Source organism: Mastigoproctus giganteus, chromosome 12, assembly GCF_048544385.1.
Source record: "Mastigoproctus giganteus isolate SK-2022 chromosome 12, ASM4854438v1, whole genome shotgun sequence".
Classification (NCBI taxonomy): Eukaryota; Metazoa; Arthropoda; class Arachnida; order Uropygi; family Thelyphonidae; genus Mastigoproctus; species Mastigoproctus giganteus.
The window spans coordinates 45414459-45434237 of NC_143586.1; the positions used below are offsets into that span (position 1 = coordinate 45414459).

Consider the following 19779-nt stretch of genomic DNA (forward strand, 5'->3'; position numbering starts at 1 on the left):
ACGATCTAGAGCAAAATTGGTCTTTAATCAAGTAAGTAACTCAAATCTGCATCAGTGGATCTGAAGTGAAAAAAAAAAAAAAAAAATTAGAAGCCTTGTATCATGGATATTTTAGTGCAGAAAGTGGATGAGGAGATTGAAAGGCCAAAAAAAAAAATGATCAGAGATTGAAATTGATAGGGAATGTAGCAAAGGCTAAAGTACAGTGGTGGGCAGAGAACTGTCAAGAGATTGAAGTGCTCAAACAACAAGGTCAGGCAGACTTGCCATATAAAAAAGAGTTAATAAAATGTAGCAGAATCAAAAAGAGAAATGTGGGACGAAAAGGGAAGGACAGTACTGAACTTCGAAGAACAAAAGGAAAGATGGAGATGTTGAACTATGATGATTCAAGCACATACACGTGGAGGAATACAGCACTAGAAAGAAGTACAAGGGGAAAAAAAAAAATGGAGGAAATATCTAAAGATGAATTCATTCAACACAGCCTTAGTCCCTTAGCAATAACAAAGCACAGAAATTGACATGCCTGTAGAGCTTTTAAAATACAGTGGAGAACATCTGGAGAAAGCCTTATTTGAACTGATAGATATAGTGATGAGCGTTGGCTGGAGGAATTCTACACAATCCCCATACCCATGAAGATAACAAGGCTAACAGAACTATAGGTCTTATTACCCAGGCATCCAAGATTCCTTGTTTAAATCTATCAGATTGTATGGAGAGTCAATGTTGAACAATTTCTGGATGACTGCGGTTTTCAGAGGCGAATGTAGTGTTTTGGGTGAGAAATGTAGAACGTGGGAAGAAACTTCATGCATGTTTGAAACTGCATTTGATAGAGTAATCTGGAGAAACTGTTCCCATTGCTTTAGAAATCATATGCAAGAAGATTATTGCACTGATCTATCACTTATATAGAAGGTAAGATGTGGTGATAAGAGTGAGGGGTGAACTGACAGAAAAAGCTGAAGTGAAAGAGAGCAAGACAGATGCTTACTGCTGACTGGGCTAGCCAGGTGGGTAAAGTGTCTGCCTGGTAACCCAAAGGTCGTGGGTTCAATTCCTGCCTCGGGCTTGGATTAAAGTACTGCAAAAACCTTGGTAGGTGCATTATGGCCACAGAAGCCTATGTGCCAACAACTACCAAAAAAAAAAAAAAAGATGCTTACTTTCACCTGGTTTGTTCAATGCTTTTGCTGAAGTGATAATTAAGGAGGCACGTGGAAATAAGTGGGGATTTAAAATAGGTGAAAAGTACATACAGGCTATTAAGTTTGCAAACGATCAGGCCATACTAGATGCTGGCCCTTCTACACTGCAAAAAATGATCAAAAGACTAAATAAGAGAGCTGAATTATGAAATTTAGATAAATGTGATGAAAACAAAGGCAATGATTCAAATGATTGGTAAAAGGTTAATTCCCTTCCAAATTGAGATCTACGGAGTGAGTATAGAACAGGTAGAGCACTTTAGTTATCTGGGGCAGTTATTTGCACATGACATTTCATGTCAAGTAGATTCAATCCAGAATTGCAATGGCAAAACAATCTTTCATGAATAAACTGATTACACAGAAGATGCCACAGGAAATTAGGAAGATAAATGACATCTGTTTAGTGGCACTATGCATCAGACAGATTTTAACAAAGAGACCTGGATTCAAGATGGAAAAAATTAAATGGACCAAAAAAATGTGGAAGTATTAAGACATGTCCAAGAACAAAGGTAACTTGTAGGTAGAATTACATCAAGTAGAGAAAGCTTCTGGGTGCAATGGAGGGAAAACACCCTAGCAAAAAGACCAAAAATACCTTGATCAAGACATTACTGGACAAAGGACTTTGATATTTTGAGGAGCAAAAACAAACAGCACAGGAGAGAAAGATGACAGGTCAGAGGAACTGACTGGCACTAGACTGCAGTACTGATGAAAAACATCCCATTTGTTTTAAAGCTTTGTTCTTTTTATGGACCAAATTCAATTTCAAACACTAAGATTTAAGCTATGCATTTGGAACCTGTGGACTGACCCAGTAATTTAACATATCTTGTGGTTTACTGATTTGTATTGCTTTGATATGGTAGTAATTTATCACTCATAACTGTAACACAGTTCAACATGAAGAAATTTAAGCTTTTCACTGAGTTTAATTTAAAACTATCAATCAATTTTATATCAGCTGCTTTGGGAAGTAAGCATGACTAAAGCTAATGGGCAAAGTAAACTTGCATATTTCCACTTCATCACATGAATTTTTCCTGCACAATGGTCATTCCAGAAGCTTGACCATTTTTCCTTCTTTAATATGGTGATTAATTTTTGTAGTAACTACTCATTTTATCAAGAGCTGTTCTAGTTAAGTAAAAAATAACTTAAAAATTTTAGGTATCTTAAAAGCAAGTAAGTGGGATTACAGATAAGAGCAACTGTGAAAAGTCTAAATCTGATCACTTATTTACAGATGTAATCTTTCATATTTATTTAGAAAATAATGCACAACTTTTACTAACTCACAGAAAGTTATGGGCACTGACTACTACTGTCAAAGCAGATCACTCAGGTAGGTGATATCTTCATTTGAATGTATTTTCTAAACAAAAAAGTTATCCACCATGAGAATTCCTTGGTCTTTTGCTTTTATGGCTAACTTAATTTATTTTCCAGAAGTTGATACAAAAAGTATTACCCAATGCAATCTTTAATTTTTTAAGATTTTTTTGTCAATCTTTAATCTTTTTTTTTTCTTTTCAACTGAATGTAATCAAGTCTCTGCAGGCAAAATTAACTTAATGCAATAATCTATTGTTACAGTACCTCTGTATATATAAAAATATATCATAACTCACCTCAGAGGACCACCCTTTGCTCTTCCAGGTGCTCCAGGTTCTGGATGAAGCTTGCTTTTTGATGGCTACATAAAAAAAATATATATATATAACTATAATTTCTTATCCCAAGTAATAACTTAGTCCTACTTAGTGGAGTGTACTACTGCTACTTAACTAGCAAGTAATGGTAGTACACTGACAAATGTACTTAAAACAAAGGGGGGGGGTGAATTTCCATATAATCCACAGCCCACATTTCTTTGATTTCTGAAAGATGTGTTCATCCCTTTTTATTCTGAAATAACCTTTCAAGTAAAATTGATTTTCTGAATTGGGAAGGGTTTCATATCCTTACAATTGGTCTTACATTTCTTATAATCAGACTAAGATTTCCCTAACCAAGGGTACATACAAATGCAAGTACATTGCAAAAATAAAGAAAAAATAAGGGGGGAAAAATTTACCAGAACTCCAAACTAACTTACAAATAGCCAATGCAATCACTTCCTAAGCATGATACTTGAAATGTCAGTCCAAATGTTAATTACATTAAGATTTATATGTGCAAAAGTAAGTGGTCATGATTTCAATCTATTGGCTCTATTTAAACTATGACTGATCAACAATTATTTTAATTATAGTAGTCTCAACTTTTCTGGGTTTGATTAGGACATGCATTTCCAAATGCTAACAAACTCCAGCTAATCTACAAAACTCAAATGTGGGATGGAATAGGTTTATTTATATAATAAACTATAAAAGTATATTACAGCATGTCATACAGGGAAACTCAAGCAAACCTTTCTGTAAACAAGGTGTCATGATTGTGCTGCTAAGTTGACACTTAGCACCTTTTTCATGTTTATTAATGCTCAAATTCTTGTCAGTAAGAAAAAACTCATTTCTAAAAGCATCTCATTTGAGAAATGTTTTTATAAATGCACAGGTTGAAGAATGGAGGCAGAAATTAATTACTGGCATAACAAACTTACTCTAACACATCAAGAAATAATTACCTCAATTCCTCAATCTGGCATTTGAGGTGCACTATATAGAAGAAATGTTAGGATTTTCAAATGGTAGCATAACATTTAAAAGCAAGTTGCTTTATTCAAAACAACCCACACTAATAGGGATAACATACCATGTAACCCATTTAAGAATACCCAGAATTCCACAATTCTGTTCTGTTCCTTAATGTGCCCAATTTTTCTCTCAAATCTTTTGGATCATTAACTGGACTGAATACAACTTAATGCCACTAATAGTGAATCATTGGTAACCTTGGAAAGTGCTCATATGGCTTTTCTCACCACTGTTGAGATCTTTCAGATTCCACTAATCTCCCAAGTCCAGTTAAATACTCAAAACCCTGCATTTATTATTTTTTTAAATTCAGTGGCATATATTAATTGACACTATTTAAACCTTTCCTTTTAGCACTGCCTTATAGATAACAGTAAATGTGCATTTAGTAACTTTCACTTAACTTTTCACCCTTTTCAGCTCATAAATCAAATTCAAAATACAAACTTAGCACCAAGTGCTCTATCTTTTTTCAGAACCTTACTACTCCAGTTTTTTTTTTTTTTAATTATTATTATCATCACATAAGTGAGTAATCTAACACTCTAATCTAATACTTTTTTCCTAAAAGGAATCTGTGCTTTCAAGTTCCTCAGATTTATAATACTGTACCCTATAGAGACTCCAAAACTAGCACTGAAAGCAAGTTGCTTTCAATCAGAAAATTCTCTATAAGAATATTTCACCAACAATGATACAGTTCAAAGCATTTCTGCATTTTTTTCTCTGTGCAATTTCCATAGCAAAGCCTGCTCTTCAGTTATATTTATTTTTTTTGATATTTCACAATTCGGAAACATTTCCCCTTCATTTTATTTCACAAGTTTACGTGAAAATAATAAAATGATACCTCTTTTTGAAGGTTTTTTTACACGGTACATTGTCTTTATGCTTATTTGTTTATAAATGTCTGATTACATTGTTTTCTACCACTTCAGTTTACAGTCACATACATGTAACAATACTGGGAAAATCTTGTCTGGAATTTTTGCATCATACTTCAAGATCTTGATGAATTTATCTCATTCCCTCTCGGTGTAACAAAACAAGGCAGTCTAGTACACACAAAGATGCCAAAATGGGTCACAAAGCCAGTTCACCTTTTATTACAAGAAAATGAAAAACTGTTTGCAAGAGCAACAAAAGTTCTCATGTATGCTAAGTTTCTAAACACAAGTGCAGTAAGTATCTGAATCAAACACTGACTGGACACACAACTCAATATCTTACAAGGTCACCCTATTGACAAGACATCTGTATACTTTAGTATACTGATGCTTAAGGATAAGAAGAAAGTGTCTGGGGGAGAGGTATTATTATCCAATAATGCAATTACATCTCATCTGTTTAGTCCAGTTCTGAACTTCACTAAATTTTGGACAACTGAAGAACTGATCTGCAATCTAAATCTGCTGATATTACACAAAGTAAAGGTGCAGAATACTCAAAAGGCACAGCTATTGCTTATAACCAATATACTACATTGGCCATTGCTTATAATCAACAATAATAACAAACATACCACATTGGCCATTACTGCATGTTGGTATTGCTCAAGGTAATACCTCACCTCCGTAGCCAGGTGGGCAGGCGCAGCAGTGCATAGCACACTTCTTGATTAGAGCAGGATACGAGCCTGTGACCACCAAATACGGAAAGGTCATGGAATGACCACCGCATAACCCAGAGCAATGTGGCCTTAGTTGCTAATGCTCCTAAAAACCAAACAGCATCAAGGTAATAACCAATGATATCACTAGTGAGTGGCACTAAGTTGTGTTCAATCTAGTTAATGATCCAAAATATTTAAGAGAAAAACTTAGTGCATCTAACACAACTTGCATAAGAATAAATCCTCCATCATCTAAGATAGATGAGGGTTTGAAGCAAAACTAGCAACCAGACTCTTGAGGGGGGGAAAAATAAACTTTTAAAGGGGAAAAGGTGTTGAAATCACATGGATCAGCAACCTTTTGAGGGAAGAGCCATTTTTGATATAATCAAAAGAGAATCTGAAAAGTTGCACCTCAACTCAAGTTGGAAAGGGTGGGGGGGGGGTTAAGAAATGGCATGTTTCATTCAAAAAATATTCTGAAATATTTAATGCAACTTTTGGGCTGAACTTCTTCAGAGAGTATCTCAATATCAGGCAAGTATGCTGTAATTTATCTTTAAGCATGCTGAGAGACTCAAGGTTCAGATGGTTTCTTGATTTTTAATATAGTTCATGTTTGAAAATATTTGCCTGCAGAAATTCAAACCAAAAACTGAAGTCCAAACACAAATATTTTCAAATTTATATGAGTGTCCAGTAATCTACTCCATGCATCGCAGTTTGGTCTTGCTTTTTCAACTAGTCTATCACCATTCATTTGTGTAGAATTGCATGGGCAGCAACTCTCCAAATGCTCAATTTCAGTTTTAAGGCATTTTGGTCTTGCACTCCATTTCAAATATTTTGATAGGTGATTTTTGATTTTGGTTTTTTCCATTTCAAATTGTGCTTCACGTGGGCTAAAAGTTAGAGCCACAGTTACATGCTCAAAGCACTGCAGATTGCCAACCCCAGCTATAAAAAAGGAACAACCTAAGAATGGAAATAGTGACCTAGGAATGGAAATAGTGATGTATAAGCTTATAGCTGTTGTAGGCCAGCAGAAAGCTATGCACGGGAGGGACAAGGCAGAGTACATATTATACTGTCTGACACTCACCTGTATGTGGTGGATGCACAAAGAAAGCTACCTGCTGGAGTGAATTGTTGCATAAATGAACTTTTGCAAGCAGCATAATGGTTTGGGGCTCTTTTTCATGTCTTGGTCTGGGACCATTGGTTGTTTAACAAAATGTGTCCTACAAAGCCTAGAGAAACCTCACCATGAATGACAAGGTCTAGCTAGATGAATAACAATGCATTACCTATATTGCAGCAGTACATCAGGGAAACAGCATACCTCTATCAGAAGGACAACACTGTCAAATTGCTTACATTACAACAGACTAGTCTGAGGAAATGAGCATCACAGAAGTTGGCCTCTCCAACCCAGGACTGTCAATCTTATAAAGACCCTCCCCCCAGGGCAAAATGGATTATCAAGCATGTGTGAAGAGATACTGCCCAAAAAAACAGAAGTGGAATGGTTCCATTTTGAATGCCAAATAACAGAAAATACTGGCCTTTTACAACACAACTAGCGGAGTGTTCCACAAAGTAGAGCTTGTCATAATGGGTAAAACTTTCACCCCACAATTTCTTAGATATGGGTTATTTATGGACATGTAGGTGTTTGTATATTAATGGTAGGTCAGTGCACACATGTCTAAACTTTAAACTAGATTGCAGGAAGTTTAGCTTTTAAGTTTAGCCAGTGAATTGTAAGTTACTGAAATAAGCTATCTCCATCAGTGGTGCAGGCAGAGAGCTTGGGGAAACTAAAAGATCGGCTGGATACGTACATGAGGATTTTTTTTTTTTTTTACTTCCTTTCAGCAACAAAGCCCTCTTGCATCTTTTTAACAGGCAACATGGAATGGTTCACTTATACAGATCCCTCATATATACACAATGGCATTAATAACAGCAATGCCACATTGCCACCTAGGCCTAAAGGGGTTAGTTTTGCAACCCAGCAAGGAGCACTATGTACACTTCCTTTACAGTTTATGTTGCAGTAATGTAAAGTCAGTTTTTAAAAGAACAGAAATAACTGAGTTAAAACTGTATAGTACTTTTAATGCGGATTTCACTATAATAACATCTGCATTAAGAACTATTATAAGTTCTTGGTAATGTGCAAGAGACTAAACTTGTATAGCACATATTTAAAAAATTTAAGGCAAATAGTCTGTGCCAGAACATATGCTTAGATAAGTGCAGGCAACAGATATCATGCACATAAGTTCCTTTTAGGAAAAACTTATGCAGGGAACCAAAACTAAAAACATTAAAAATACTAATTTTAAGCACAATTTCATAGATTCTAAACTTTGACCCTATCACAGAAAATGGCAGCTTTAATTTTTGAAAGGAAAATATTAAGAAAAACATGGACCAATTCATCTTCTTAATAAGATGTGGAGAGTAAGACTACACCATGAGTTAAACTGATGTTAGGAGAAAATATTTTGAACTTTATTACAGCCCATGTAATAGTATGAATTAGTCATTGAAAAAAAAATTTGAGTATGGAATCCAGTTCACAGATCCAGAAGATGACTAAAACTAAGGTGGCAAAATGTTGTGCTGGGGGAATTGAAAATTAAAAAGGCAGAGGAAAGGGAAAGCTGAGAAGACAAAAATCCTAAAAGGCCAAGCCTCACTTCAAAATATTTACAAATCAACTCTATATAAAGGCAGATTGATTAGAATGAACACTCAAAGCTATTAATAGTGATAAATGCAGAGCAGTTTGTACTACAAAAGCTTTTAGTAATAATCATACATATATAGCAGTAATATATAAACTTAAAAATGTATGCAAATTATATAGCATACCAACATATTGAAATTGTGCACTACACATTAATTTCTCATCCTTACTACCAGAGAAAATGAAGTCCCAATCAAATGTAACAATTTTGTACAGGGATAAAACTTTCTCAAAAATTTGAGAAAGTTTTATCCATGTACAAAAGACCACCATTAGATTTCAGTAAGGGAATCTACGTGCTGCTTAGAGAACAGTGTTCCTAAGTAATTAGAAAAATATTACACTAAAATAACATTTTGTTAAATCTGGTTTTTTGGCAGCTGGACCAATGTAACAAATTCATTTGTCAGGATAGCTGTCCTAACAGTTTTAAATTTGTGTTTAGCTAATTCCTTTTCAACTATATGATTTAGAAACATATCAGCAACATGAAATTCCAGTTTTATTCAGCCTCTGTGTAATCTGTTTTACTTGTTCTTCAGTGGCAAATGATCCCTCCCATGATCAAAATTTAAATGCATTTAAGGCACAGATGAGATTTTAACCTTTACATTGAAACACCCCTCTGCAATATTAAATCAAAACCCTCAATTAACATCCTCCACTGCAGTATCTTTATTTCCTTCAAAGTTTTTGAACATCCTCTTGAACAATTGGTCAAAATTTTGGAATACCGAGAATGAATGCAATTAGTGGCATCCTTATCCTTTAAATATGTAAACATTAAATTTTATGGATTCGATTAATGCATAAGACCATTAAGTCTGAATAAGATACACAACCAAAGTGACTCAGGAATAAAGAAACTGACAGGAATATAAATAAACTGAAAGAATTCAGTTGCCAAATAAATATTCCATGGTTGCTAAAGTGGCCCCAGACAATGTTACACACTGCTGGAGCTTGCTAATGACCAAGGTTTTCCAGTTTACCCTCAGTTTTTTTTTTTAAATCAAGGTACTTTAATGTTTTAGTCATTTTAAATAAACTATGTAAATCAGGAAGACAGTCACACTCATAATTATGTAATACAGAGGTTCCCAAAACTAAGTTCACAGCACCCCTTAGCCAAAAGAAATGTTGAAACTGAACTACCTCAAGCTAGTAGTTTGTGCTGTGTCTGACAGATGTCAAGTATCACTGTTTCCCTCAAATTTAAAATATCCTGTGGTGCTGCTGCTGTAAGTTCGCTGCAGCACCCTGATAGTTTGTGAACTACTGATGTAGTACAAATAGAACTTACCTCAACACTGATTGACGATCCCATCAAAGTGTAATTATTCAGAGCTTTTATTGCTGCATCCGCTTCTTCAGGTGTACTCATGTGCTAAAATAAATAATATCACTTTACTAATATGAAGGACAAGGCAAGTTGTATAGCAATGTACCCACCCTATACAGCTGTAACCAGATGATGGGAAGGGTACAAATAAGTAAATTGCAAAGCACAGTAAGTAATAATACAACATTAAGGAATTTATACTTAGCACATTTAATTTCTAAATAGACACTGACAGTAGCATCTTTAAGATACTCAGGAAAACTATGGCAAATCACAGGAGAGTGCAGTATTAAGAATCATTCAGAATTTAGGTTTAGATTCTCCCTAGGCAGGTACATCCCACTTTGTTCAACAGTTGCCACATGACCAGAAATGAAGTTTAATCAAATTCATTCATGCAGTCTAGTGTGTCATTATTAAATTTAATAAGCCATTAAGTCCATGCTAATATAGGTATATAAGCAGACATTTCATTATTCAAGAACCATGTGTATAAAAATCTCAGGTGAGCAAAAATTCACATTTTGCTCATGAACTAATAATAGTGGATAACACTGCCCATGATGTAACCCATTTTAATCAACCCTTTTAACAAAGGGTTGATTAAAATGGGTTCCTTCAATTGGACACTTCCTCTAGCAAGTGTCCAATTTAAAGGGGCTACACTTAGTAGAGAATGTGCTACATCTGACATTTCTGCTTTATACAGAACAGAACAAAAGATAATGATTTTCAAATATTGAATTAAGTCAACTTCACTCACCACAATTAACACCAACAATTGATATTAACCCAATGACTGCTAGTTCCTGTGCTATACTAATTTAATATTAAAAATAAAGTCTAACCTGTTAAGTATGTATTTCTAATAAAGAGCCAACAATGTATTTTATCTACATCAACATACAGTACAATTGTCATAGTATAACTATTGTACACTGCACTGTTTTTGTTATGATACAATGTAAGAAAATATAGTACAGTATACAGAAAATAAAGACACTGACAAGGTCTGTTCAATATAGTGATGCAGTATGATTGATGACTTTTGAGGTTATGATGAACATCGTGGCGAGATCCAATATTCCTTACATTTTGAGGGTACAGCTTGAAAACTGTGTTCGCAGGCCAGCTGCTAAATAGTACACCGGACCTATTGGTAACTCTCTAGGAGGCTTCTGGATCAGCTAGTGCATAATATTGCTACCTCTACTGTGCCAGATAGCGACTGAAGGGAGTCCGAGTAGCGTGTATGCTGGGAGCATTGTCGAGGCCACGTTATGTCAAGAATCTGGGAATATTCTTACCATGTGTACGCCATATCCAAAAATTTCATTACTTCATACAGCAGGTCCCACCCACTCTTTTCTTACTAATGAATACACCATGAATTGTCAACCTAATAGAGCAAGATTATCTGCGAAAAGATATAAACCTCCCAAGCACTTCCAAATTCATTTTGCAAATATATGTGGTCTCAATTCTAATCTCAACGATGTCCATTTCCACTTGCAGTCCAAACCCCATGTACTTTTTCTGACAGAATCCCAGTTTTCGGTTGATTCAACTACTGCTCATCTCAGGTGCCAAAATTATTTGCTGTATCATTCCTTTCGCCTCAAAGGTGGTACTTGTGTATACGTCTGTTCTGATATTTCCTGTCAGACTTGCAATTTCGAATCTCCTCTCTGATTTTCTTTGGCTTAAAATCTCTACCTCATTGTGTCAAATTCATCTGTTGGTTGTCTCTGCTGTTTCTCCCAACTCAACTAATCACTTGGAGCTCTTTCACTTCCTCTCTTTGCAACTTTACTTTCTCCAGTCCAACTTTCCTAACAGTGAGGTAATTTTTCTTGGTGATTTTAATGTTCACAACTCCAGCTGGCTTCCATTTTCTAGTCACACCAACCCAGCTGGCAGAGATGCTGAGGCTTTTGCAATTACTAATGACCTTGCACAGATTGTTCATTTACCTACAAGAATACCAAACAATACTAATCATACAGCCAATATGCTTGATCTTTTTCTCACAAACAACCCTTCTAAGTACATGGTTGAAGTGAGAGGTCCTTTAGGCAATTCAGATCACAAAATGGCAATTGTCTATTCTCCAATGGAACCTTTATCTCATGGCTACTCCGAACCTAGAGTTGTTTGGCATTACAAATAGGATGAACTGAGAGACTTCTTTTCCATGGTCGGATTACTGTTTCAAAACTTCTGATGTCAGCGTTTGCTCAGATCTTGTCAGTGAAATTATTCTTGCAGGAATGCAATCCTTTATCCCAACACTCCACTTTAAAATCCTGTCCTTATCTAAACCTTGGTTTTCCAATGAATGTGCTAAGGCTGTTCAAGAGAAGAATGCTGCATATCGTAATTGGCTTGTTTCTAATTCTTCAATTTCATTTTCAGCCTACACCAAAGCTCGCAACAATTGTAAAGCAGTTATTAATCAGTCCAAACTAGAGTTTTAACAGGCTAAGAGTAGAAACTTGCTTCTTGCCCTAATGGTTGCCAAGCATTCTGGTCACTTGCCAAAGCTATTGGCCGCAACCTTTGCCCATCTATGTTGAAACCAGATGGTTCTATTGTCACTTAAGCCAAGGATAAGGCTGACCTGCTGGCATCCCATTTTTCTTCCAACTCTTGTATTAATGATCTTGGTAAAACACCTCCCACCATTCCCAACACACTTCATTCAATGCCTCCTGTGGTCTTCCTTCAAAAGGATGTCAGAAGGATTTTCACAAATCTTAATGCTAAGAAATCTCCAGGTCCCGATGGTATTTCTCCACTTGTTCTCAAAACCTGTGCTCCTGAACTTACTCCTGTTCTTTGCCGCTTTTTTTCCCTCGCTTTCTTATTTCAAAGGTGTTTTTCCTTCTGCTTGGAAATTCTCATATCCAGCCAGTTCCTAAAACGGGTGACAAATCCCTCCCATCCAATTATCATCCCATTGCAATTACTTCTAATCTTTCTAAAGTAATGGAGAAATCAATTAACTGCCAACTCTTAAACTACATAGAAACCTTCCGTCTGATCAACGATCACCAGTATGGATTCTGTCAGTGTCGATCCACTGGTGATATTCTGGCTTATGTTACCCATTTATGGACTAATTCAATGGAAAGGTTTGGTGAAACACAAGTAGTTGCTCTTGACATCTCAAAGGCTTTCGATCGTGTTTGGCATAAAGGTCTTCTAAACAAGCATCTATCTTATGGTTTGCGAACTGTTTTTTGTAATTTATTATCCAGTTTTCTCTCTGATCGTCCACTGAGGGTGATGGCTCTCTGTCTTCTAACTTCTCCACTAATGCCGGTGTCCCACAAGGTTCAGTTCTTTCCCCCACTCTTTTCCTCTTGTATATTAATGAGGCTCTTCAAATTTCTGCACTATTTCAAATTTCTATTCTATATGTCTTTTCTTAATTTGAAAAGATGCCCCCTTAGGTTTGTAATCTGAACAAGTGGAAGGATCCCATCAGAATTCAGTGGGCTCAACCTATTCGAGGCCTTATACACCTCAATCAGATCACCACGCAGGTGCCTAGTCTCCAGCCACTAAAATTTGCAGAACTTGAGCCTCTTTTCGTAAGAGTATCCCTACATTCTCACCAATCTTGTTGCCTTTCTCTGTACACACAAGAATCTACATCCTTCCAAAAATGAGGCCTCCAGACCTGTATGCAGTACTCAAGGCATGGCCTGACCATTGCCTTATACAGAGGGACAATCATCTCCTTTTCCCTGCTAGCAAAATTCCTATATATCATTGACAAAACCCCATGACCTGCCCTGGCAGCCTGTCTGCATTGCTCAGAAAACTTCATATCTGACTGAACAATTACTCCCAGGTCTTTTTCATTTTCTACCACCTTAAGTGTAGTACCACACAGTTGGTACATTTCTGTGGGGTTACTTCTATCCATATGCAGTACTTTGCATTTGTCAAGGTTAAACTTCAGTTGCCACTTCTTAGCCCATCTGCCCAAATTATCTAAATCCTGTTGCAGTAGCACACTGCCATTACCAACCCTGTCAACCTTTGCATCTGCAATCTTCGACACTAAGCCTCTTATACCTTCAATATCATTGATAAATATACAAAACAGAGGACCCAGCACCAAACCCTGTGGGACTCCACTAATACCATTAGTCCACGAAGAGCAGCATCCACTGATTACCACACTGTCTTCTCCCACTCAACCATCCTTTTATCCATTGTAGCAACTTACCCTTAATACCATTCTGCCCCAATTTGTACAATAGTCTTCCATGCACAACAGTGTTAAAAGCTTTCCTGAAATCCAAATATATGATATCAAAATTATTTTTTGCCTCTAGTTCCTTTGTAACCACATCATAATATTCTATCAATTTTGTCAGACAAGACTTTCCCTTAACAAACCCATGCTGTGTCTGAATTATTGCTGCAATCTTGTCTAGATGATCCTGCAATGCATCTTTAACCAGTGACTCCATTATTTTATCCGGAACAGAAGTTAAACTAACTGGTCTGTAATTACTCGTGTCACCCTTCAATCCCCCTTTGTGAATTGGGTATACATTTGCACATCTCCAGTAGTTTTTTTTAGATACAGAGGAAACAATATCTGTAATGTGCTTGCACCAAGAGAGATTAGAAGTCATGTTAATCCCAAAAGAGATCATTTTGCCTATAAATCAGAGTGTCACCAAAGATAAGCATATGAGCAGAAGAATCCTTGTTGCAAGATATCAGAGAAGCAGTTTTAGAATGATTGAAACCAACTAAGTTATATTTGGCCCACTAGAGAGTTACCTGGAGATCAGCATTCAAAGAATTGGCAGCAGATTTGAGTAGTTGAAGCTGATTGAGCAGGACAAGGTTTCTCAAAATATAAGGTGGAATGCAATGTGCTATCATCAGCAAAACTATAGGTAGTATTTCCAGTCAGTGGAAGATTATTAATATACAAGAGGAAGAGTGGGAGAAAGAACTGAACCTTGGGGGACACTGGCATTAGTGGAGAAGTTAGAAGACAGAACCATCTACCATCACCCTCAGTGAGCAATCAGAGAGAAAGCTGGATAACCAATTACAAAAAAAAAAAAAAAAAAAAAAAACAGTTGGCAAACCACAAGATGGATGCCTATTTAGAAGACCGTTATGCCAAACATGATAAAAAGCCTTTGAGATATCAAGAGCAACTGCTTGTGTTTCACTAAACTTTTCCATTGAATTTGGCTTATGTTACCCATAAATGGGTAACATAAGCCAGAATATCACCAGCTGATGGAATCCATACTGGCAATCTTTAATCAGACAGAAGGTTTCTGGGTAGTTTAAGAGTTGGCATTTAATTGATTTCTCCATTACTTTAGAAAGAGTAGAAGTAATTGCCCTTCCACTGCTTTCCTCGGCCATCTGTTTTCCTACATTTGTATCACGTGGTCTGCCCAAAGTCTTGAGCTCTTTATCACTCCTACTATAACTGGTTTTCCATACAGTTTGACATATATTTTATGGAAACTGGTTTAAAAATGCCCAAGTTCACTATTTCTAAGAATGAAACTATTGCTTAAATTGTAGCTGTTTTTCTAAACTTCATTCTGGAGTGTGACTCAGGTACATCTGCCATACAACTTACATGGGGTTATGTCCAGAGGTGGAGGGGCTTTTGTATGAAAAGCTTCTGGATTGCAAGGTTGATTGGAGCATAAAGTTGAAATTTAAACACATTATACAAATGCCTGTTTCTCCATTCTAACTAATGCCTCTGGAACTGTGTACTGAGGTAATGGATGTGGTTAGAAAATCACTTGTAAATGTAATTAATCATTTTCAGAGGTCAGCCCTTCTGGGAATAAACAACTTTTAGAACTATTTCTACAGACCATACTGCTTCTTGGCTGATGAGGGCACCAAAAGCACTCCTATCTCAATGACCTGATTGAAACACAGCAAAAATATTTGAATTGGGAAAACTGCTATTTTGGGGGGATACGAGGGTAATATAGATAGTGTTTATGATAATATTTGTCATATTAATGCCTGCACATACCTAAGAGTTCTCTTTTGTTACTGCAACAGAACATTAGCAAGATGGTTCTGAGGGCAGATACGTTTCAAATGACTGGGCAGCTAATGCCAGGGAAGCAAGCCCTGACACACCCCTTAAATAACTTTAAGGGGTGTGTTGGGGTAGTTAACTATGCAAGAATAGTCTTAATTGTTTATACAGTAAGGTCAGACTGTGTCATCAATAAAAATGACTGAATTCAAACTGTTGGTTAGGAAAAGTGACCCTGACATAATAGGGCTTAAAGAAAAATGATGCCCAGAAATGGGGGATGAGTTTCGGTACAGTATGTATAATGTATTTAGGGAGGATAGAACGGGTGGTGGAGTCATTAATAGCAGCTTGAGCGTGACAAAAGCTTTCCCAGATTCAGTTTTGACATACTAGTATCAAATCTGTATGGTGCAAGATAGTCGGAAGCAAAAGGTATGATCAGAGTGGGAGTAATCCACAAACCAGGTGATTGTGAAGGTGAGAGCCTCTACAGGCAAATGGTATGGGCAAGTAAGCATATGGGCGATTTTAATTTGCCTCTAATTGGAGCAAATGGGAGGGAAACTCCACATGGGGACAAAAAATTAAATCAACTAGATGATTGCTATTTGTATCAACATGTCATGGAAAGTACTAGGGAAAACTCTAGACATCATCACCCATGAATCAGATGACGTAATAGGACTGACAGTACAAGAACCAGTAGCAGGAAGGGTTAATCAGAGTTCTATGGTGGAAAATGAAGAGAGGTGACAGCAGATAAAGGCAAAGGAATGGGTTATAATTTCAGGAGAGGAAATTACGATAGCTTAAGATGCTCCATGGCATGTGTAGATATCTCACAGAGAGGGAATGCAACTGAATTATGGTATACCTTTAAAACAATCACAGGAGCCTTGAATGAGTAAGTAAATACCATTAAAAAAACTCCATGAGGACTCCAAGTTGGATGAATAATGAAGTTGCCAGATTACTTGAGCAGAAAAAGACAGCATAGAAAAGTTAGAGCAATAAAAAGTACTGAGGCATATAACAGCTACAAATTGATCTGTAATAATAGTGCAACAGAAAAGACTGGCAAAGGCAGATGAGAAATCACTGGCAAAGAGGGACAGATAAGGAATTCTTCACATATATAAACACAAAGAGAAGGACAAACCAGATCAGACCCATATGTAATGGATGTGGGATACTATTAGGTACCCCAGCTGAAGTTGCAGATGAACAACAGTTACTTTGCATCGATATTTGCAGAAGAAAAACCCCTTTACATCGATGAGAAATTATGGGAGTGAAATTGAAAAAAAACATGGTTTTTTTTTATGAAAACCCCAAACACAAAAGGTATCAAAAACCTATAGTACTTAGTACTGTGCATGGGTTGAAGGAGAAGTATGGGGGGGGGGGGGGGGTGCCAGAAACTTTGCTCTAGAGACTAAACATGGGTTTCACCACTTCAAGCCTCCGGTAAGCAAAGTGGTGGTATTTCACCAGTTGATGAAAGTCATCTACCACCTGACTTTAATGATGTTGAAAAACAGTAACCCCAAAATAACTTATACTTGGCATAGTTCAACTAAAGCCAGTAATGGAGGAAAGGGTATTATAGGTATTATAATAGTCAGACATGATCTTCTCTAAGCATTGTAGACTGGTTCCAAGGAGTGGAATGTCCATTGTGTCCTATCAATGATTTATTGAACAATCACTAGTAATTGTGGTGTCAATCCCATTATATAAGGCTATTGTAAGACCACACCTAGAATACTGTGTTCAACTATGGAGACCACACCTAAAAGAAAGACATTGTGCTTCTTGAAAGGGTCCTAAGATGGGTAACTCTTCTTTTGAGATCAGCAAAAGGGCATCCATATGAGAAAATACAGTAGACCTGATTTTCCGGGGCAGATGGCAAAAAAAAAAAATAAAATAAAATCCCGGATAATCGATTTCCTGGTTAATACAAAAATTGTTAATGTTTGACCATTTTCATTTTCTGATCCAACTCTATCGCTTCCTTTTTTTTGGTAGATTTACTAGCACTGTCACTTATTCTTAGTTGGCATCATAACGGTCAAATTGAAATTTTCTGTAAAGAAAATTCACAGGGTTAAGGCAAAAACTCACTATTATCAACCCCAACACAAGCTCACATTTTACTAAAGCACATTTCTGGAAGTCACTACCATAAAACAAAAACAATTTACACTTTCCGTGTTATTGGGCTTTTCTGTTTGTGCATCTAATTATAAATGGGTAGTCAACTATCTTACTGCATTTCCAAAAGTACCGATAGCTGGAATTGTGGATTTTTAGATTATGGTGCTAAGTTCCCCATCACTGAAATCCTCAAAAAAAAAATAATTTTTAAGAATCTTCTTTCATACCAACCGTTCAACTATAATGCTGTGAGCCTGTTACTTAAGGATGTGTTGCTTAAATATCATTGTTGTTGAGAAAGGAGGCGGAAGCCTCCGAAAGCTTTTAATTTTATTGTATTTTAAATATTTTATTTAAATTTTATTGTATATTAAAATTTTTATCGTATATTTTAATTTTGTAAATCAGTTTTTTGCATATTATTTTATAGTGTAGTATTGTTTGGTACATAATTTTCAGTATTAAACCATTATAGTTAAACGGTTGGTGTATTTGTTTTAAATTCTGGATATGCATTACTCTCCCAACCTTAGAGGCCTTTTTGAAGATATCATTGATTGCTTTTTTGTTTTAAATTTTACAATCCTAAAAAAGGGGAAAAATTTACTAAGGAACCTACGTAAAAAATATGGCGATAGATTAAAAAAAATGCAAAAATTTACCATGCACTATTTTTCGATGTCAAATTTAACTCTAATAGCTTCCCTTTATTTTTTAAAAGGCCGCATATGGTTTGGTCACCGACATTTATAATGGTTGTTTATAGATTTAACAGATGCACTGTTTTCATTTTTCAAAAACTTTTGAATAATTTCAAGTTAACTGAAAGCACAATTCTTTTGCATTTACCATCATTTTTGCATTTTCTTAACAAAAAAAATTTTCTATAAAAAAAAATTGGCATCCCTAACATAAATGAAACAAATTTTTGTTTTTGCGGTGCAGTGGAACAACAATCGACACACACTAAACAATAGGTTTTTGGCTTTTTTTTTAAATCAAAGTAATTTAATTTTAGTATTTTAAATTAAATCAAATCATTAAAATCAAAGTGAATGAGGAGTGATTTTGCTGATGTTGTAAATGGTATGGAATTATGAACTTATGGAGAAGCACTTTGAGTGCTCCAGCAGAACAGACAAAAAAAAAAAGACAGATGACAATTTTCTTCAATATACAACATGGATGAGGCTGGTTTGTTTTGGCATTCACTTCCAGAAAACATGAAATGTTGGCTCCTGGAAGAAAAATAAGGATCTTGGCACTACTTTGTGCAAACACATCTATTAACACCAATTAATATTTAAAGGCACATCGCCCAAGATGTCCTGAAAAACTGCATATACCAACTACCAGTCATATATTATAATTCAAAAAAGCTTGGTTTACAGACAATTTTCACGAATGACTTTTTCAACATTGTGCCAGAGGTAAAAAGACAAACTGAGGACTTGGTCACACCATCAAACCCTTGGTTATATCTCCACGAAAAAGCTCTTTTACTATTAGACAATGTTCCTGCCATCCACAAGTTTTGTGCACCCAAGATGCATTTTAGGCAAAACAAAGCAAAAAACACAATCATCCAATCCAATTCTTGTAACAAAGACTAAAGGAAGAGGGGTTTTTTTGGAGGTGATTGGTGTGTTAAAGGACGAAACTAATGAAGGCAAAGACAAGAGGGCAATGTATACATTCCCAAATCTGAGGAATTACACCCTAAGATCAGCAATTTAACTTTGCAGCAGCTTAAAAAGCAACCAAAAGCCAAATACTCAAATGGTTGGGGGAGGGGGGTTTAAATACCATGGATGCCAATTAACAGTTTGAAGGTTGAGGTCAGAGTTTCACAGGAAAATTAGGAAGGCTAACAAAAAAGTAACAGAAGATGCTATCGTGCAGTGGCTAGAGTCAAAGATGAGGGTGA

General features: G+C 36.1%; 1 protein-coding gene across 4 annotated transcripts in view; it reads right to left on the reverse strand.

Moving 5' to 3' along the window:
• The window catches only part of LOC150077005 (RNA-binding protein 14-like), a 128618-nt gene that overhangs the window by 87916 nt on the left and 20923 nt on the right, over positions 1 to 19779 (reverse strand). For all 4 annotated transcript variants that reach the window (XM_090386930.1, XM_090386933.1, XM_090386931.1 and 1 more), the window contains exons 4-5: positions 9593 to 9676; positions 2852 to 2916 (exon numbers count right to left, since the gene is read on the reverse strand). In XM_090386930.1, coding sequence (XP_090243056.1) covers positions 2852 to 2916; positions 9593 to 9676 — 149 coding nt within the window. The remainder of the gene's footprint in view (positions 1 to 2851; positions 2917 to 9592; positions 9677 to 19779) is intronic.